The sequence below is a fragment of the Phocoena phocoena genome, chromosome 15, assembly GCF_963924675.1.
Source record: "Phocoena phocoena chromosome 15, mPhoPho1.1, whole genome shotgun sequence".
NCBI lineage: Eukaryota > Metazoa > Chordata > Mammalia > Artiodactyla > Phocoenidae > Phocoena > Phocoena phocoena.
The window spans coordinates 79,761,029-79,765,708 of NC_089233.1; the positions used below are offsets into that span (position 1 = coordinate 79,761,029).

At 42.2% G+C, this 4,680-nt stretch overlaps 1 protein-coding gene across 1 annotated transcript in view; it reads right to left on the reverse strand.

The window, feature by feature from the left end:
* Positions 1-236: 236 nt before the first annotated feature.
* Positions 237-4,680, reverse strand: part of CYP24A1 (cytochrome P450 family 24 subfamily A member 1) — a 13,517-nt gene continuing 9,073 nt past the window's right edge. Inside the window, exons 7-12 of the mRNA XM_065893312.1 lie at positions 3,462-3,556; positions 3,333-3,418; positions 1,977-2,143; positions 1,122-1,200; positions 445-642; positions 237-347 (exon numbers count right to left, since the gene is read on the reverse strand). Coding sequence (XP_065749384.1) covers positions 237-347; positions 445-642; positions 1,122-1,200; positions 1,977-2,143; positions 3,333-3,418; positions 3,462-3,556 — 736 coding nt within the window. The remainder of the gene's footprint in view (positions 348-444; positions 643-1,121; positions 1,201-1,976; positions 2,144-3,332; positions 3,419-3,461; positions 3,557-4,680) is intronic.

The window sequence follows — 4,680 nt, forward strand, 5'->3', positions numbered from 1 at the left end:
TGATGCCAGGCTCTGGGCTAGGTATTTTGTATTCATATCGTCTTTCTGGATGGATACTATTTTGGTCCCCATTTTACAAACGAAAAAAAAATGTGAAGGCAGAAAGGTTAAGTAACTGTTCAAGGTCACCCAGTGAACCAACAGTGAGCAGGGACTCCAAGCCAAGTATGGTTGACTTCCAAGCTTGGCTCACCTCTTGGCCATTCTCCACACCCCAGATGCTCACCTGAGGCCTCCTATCTCTGGTAGAAAGCAATGGGGAGCTGTCGGCTGGGTACCAGGATGCCCAAGTGCAGCATCTCCACAGGCTCCTTGTCTGTGGCCACGATGTCATATTTGCGGACGATCTGGAACACAGAAGCACAAAAAAGCAGAATCACCCCTCTTCTCCTGCCTTGAGGAATAGCCCAGAATACAGCTGCAGAAATCCCATCAGGGTCTTACCCAGCAGAGAGCCAAGTGCAGCTGGAGCTCGGCTAATCGGCGACCAATGCACATTCTTTTCCCAATGCCAAATGGAAGATGGGCAAAAGGGTTGATCTTTTTCTTGTCTTGAAGCCATCGTTCGGGTCTAAACTGACTTGAATCTTCAAAATTTTCCTCATTGGACCCCAACACATGCGTATTTAGCATCAATACTGTCTAAAAACACACAGAAACACAAAGCACTTAAAGAAAACGTTTGAATAGCAAAATTTACAAAAGCCATCACCTTACAAATGGGAAAGTAACCCACAAATGTATAATAATGATGAATGCCAACATGTATTGAGTGCTTGCAATGTGCCGGGTGATACTGGCACAATAAATAGGTCATGAACTTTAAAATTTTACATCACATTCTCACAACAATCCCATGTGGTAGGTTTTATTATTCCCATTCTACAGATGAGAAGACTGACACTCGCAGAGGTTATGTAACTCACTCAAGGCTATACTTGAATCCAGGTCTGTCGATGGAGACAGAAGACCATTATTCCTAATGCTAGACTACACAACACGTCAACTATATACTGCAATCTACACATTTCCAAAATGAATGCTCTCCCAGTAGAAACGTTCAGGGAGATCTGATGGATATTTGAAAAGGGTAAGGTACAGACTGTACAAATTCTACTTACTCCTTTGGGTAAAGCATATTCCCCCAGAACCATTGCTTTGTCAAGAGTCCGAGTTGTAAATGGCACACTCGGGGTAAGCCTGAAAAAACAAAATCAGAGATGTCTAAGTGGGCACGGACCAAGTTCTAGCTCAAGGGAATGCAGATTCTGGTTAAATAAATAGTTGCTGCCTGAGTTCTCAAAAAAGGAACATGATCCCAACTCTTTACAAAGAAGTTCTGTCTCTTTCTTCCCAATATTTACACCTCTTGTTTATATTCTTTATCTTATTGTGTTGGTTCAACCCCCAAGTACAAGCCTGCTTCATAGCTGTTAATAGTGTTTGTTCGGTTTCATTCCCCGTACACGTTCAAGTGTGTACATTGACATGCTTCGCCCTCAAGCTTGTTGTTTGTTCTCGGTTTCTCCTAACTACGCTTCATGAAGTTAAAGATATTTCCTTCTGACCCAAAGACATTGTGAGCTGTTTTCCAGAAAAAGAATTTTCAAAGAACATTTTATACAGAGGCTCAAAACCAAAGGTGTCTCTATGTCTTATATAATAATATGGTTCCTTGCTGAGGTTTCATCTCACATCCTTCAATCGTGCCCCTAATCTTAATTATTGCTCATAGCGGCCATTAGAGTAGTATGATTACTGATGTAAAGGGCAAGACTCTGACTTTCCAAGATTTAATAGAATTTGCCCAAATGATTTAGGAAATGAGTAATAGGAAAGGAATATGGTCCAAAGCCCCCTTTTTTTTTGTAGCTTGGTAAATGTTTACGAATCAACTGTGGGAAGGCACCCCTTATTACGTGTTGCAGAGAACAGCCTTCTGACATATTCATATTGGCTTAGGCACGTGTTCTTACCGCATAGATTCTTTCAGACAGGCTTTTAAATATGGCATATTCCTCAAATCCTCTGCCCGTGGCCTCTGATTCTTAGGCAGTACACTCTGAATCTCCTTAAGAAGCTTTTGTTGCACGTGGGGATTACGAGACAAATTGAAGAGGATCCACATTAAGCTGTTTGCTGTCTGAAAGCCAAATGGACATAAACTTGAGTTTTCTGCAAATAAACTGCCTTAAAACCAATATGAGCTGAACCAAAGGTGATGCCTACCACCTCATCATGAAAACATTAGGAGTGACGCCTTTGTACATGTCCTTCTTGGCTGTGCTTCAAACAAATGCCCTGTACGAAAAGTCAGATTTAGTTTCTAAAACACATCAATGAATAATAGCTTATTTCCTGAGGGAATCAAAGTAGAATTCTTTAAATAATCAGCTGCACTAGGACGCAAAATATAGTTTGGTACAAAAATTGAACACAAATGAGGGCATGTAGAACTGGCCCAATGAGAGTCGGATGGACGATTGCAACAGTATCAATTTCCGGGTTGTGATAACAGTTTATCTTATGCACATGTTACCATTGAGGGAAACTTGGTGAAGGATTAAGGAATCCTCTCTATTTTTTTCTTAGAATTGCATGTGACTCTCTAATTATCTCACAATGAAATTTGTTAATTGTTTAATATAAAAAAAAATGAAAATTGAATGGGGAGAGAGCCTAAGAGTGTTGCTAATAAAAGTGTTTTTTTTTTTTTTAAATTTTGCAATGCAAATGCACAAGAAGTTGCATTCCTGGAATTTAACAGAAAGATTTTTTTTGCCACACCCTCAAAAGTTACCACAAAAATAAAAAGGCATTATCTGTACCCAGGGTTTCAGCCTTAAGGAAAGAGCCCTGGTAGGAGGCGGCCAACACCAAAATAAGAAATTCTAGCGTCAAGTTGAGTATTTCAAAGAACCAGCCACAATTTCTGACAAAGACTCATGGCCTTTTAAGTGGCATCCTTTATTTCCTTTCCAAAGGCAATGAGAAGAGAAAAAATACTGGCAGAAACAACCAGTGCAGCTTTTAGCTTCATAATACTCACCACTGGTAGTCTTATGTATGTGTCTTTAGGCCTATTTTTGTCTAATTTAAGCCAAATATTCCCATAAAAATGGTCATTGTGTCCTCTCTGCAGACATGAAGACGCTTTTGCTAAGTGCTATGTGCCACTCACATAAATGAGCCAAGTGCAGGACAATTTGGAGCCAATGGTATTTATTATTTTTGGAAGAAGATGCCTCCAAGTAGCCTTCTTCCTGTCAGAGGACTGCCAGCCTCAGCTGCAAATAAACCGTGGATGTCATTATTACAAGAGTCCAATTTACAAAACAGGAAGAGGGCATAGCCACCAAATTAGATACACTTTCAAATTTCTCTGATTTTCCAAATGTGACTTTCAGAATAGCCAGGACTAAAAAAAGAAACAGATTGAACCGTATCAGTGGGTCCCTTACCACAAGTACCAAATAGAGTTTCCAAAAGGCAGATAACTGTAGCTTTCACCAAAGCCTTGTAAGACAGCCCTGGCCTTTTAGGATAACTGCAGGGGCTGAAAGGAGGGGAAGTGGCCTGAGAAACCTCATGGGCACAAAGTATCCCGGCTTGACCTCCATGGAGGAGACACATCTCATAGCGAGCTGGCCTTGCTGCTTCCACTCTCTCTCTGCTAGGTCCATTCTCCACCCACCAGCCAAAGCCCACTTTACAAAACATCAATCTGATTAAGTTCCTCCCTTGTTTAAAACACTCCAAGAGATTTCCATCACAGGTGCAATAAATCCAAATGCCTCACAAAGGCTCCTGGTTAACAGGGCCCATCGTCTTCTCCCCTGTCAACTCCAACCACATGTGCCAGTTCTCCAGTCCATCCTTCTTTCTGCCCAGGGCCTTGGCATGTGCTGTTTCCTCTACTTGGAGTGGTCTTCCACCAGCTCTTCCCTTGGCTGGCTCCTTCTCGTTATTCCAGTGTCAGCTCCAGTATGACAGCTCAGAGAGAGACGACCTCCCCTACCTCTCTATGACTTCACCCTGATGGCTTCCTCCAGGTCCTGGATCGCTATCTGAAATGATCCTATTTCATTATTTATTTACATGTCTATCATCTGTGCCCCAAGACCACTTAAGTTCCATGAGGGGGAGCTTCCTGGTGGTGCAGTGGTTGAGAGTCCGCCTGCCGATGCAGGGGACGCGGGTTCATGCCCCGGTCCGGGAGGATCCCACATGCCGCAGAGCGGCTGGGCCCGTGAGCCATGGCCGCTGAGCCTGCGCGTCTGGAGCCTGTGCTCCACAACCGGAGAGGCCACAACAGTGAGAGGCCCGCGTAACGCAAAAAACAATAACAACAACAAAATTAGCTGTTTCTTTTAAACTGAAATAAGTGTTTCCCAAACTCCCTCTGTTGACAATTTTAAGCAGAAAAAAATATTATTGGAATTGCAGAGAGTATTCCAATGTTTCTAGACTAAATAACATCCACGGTTAGGCACTTTGGGGTAACATGCACAGCCTAAAATATATCCAGTTTTTAAAAACCTCGATTATCTACCTTGCTGTGCTGTAGGATGTTACTGCTTCTTAATTCCTGTCGCATTTTGCATATTTGTTGTGGCACTTATACCCTGAACCAGATTTCTGTCTCTAAAGCACATGAATTTTTCTATCCTATGTTTAAGC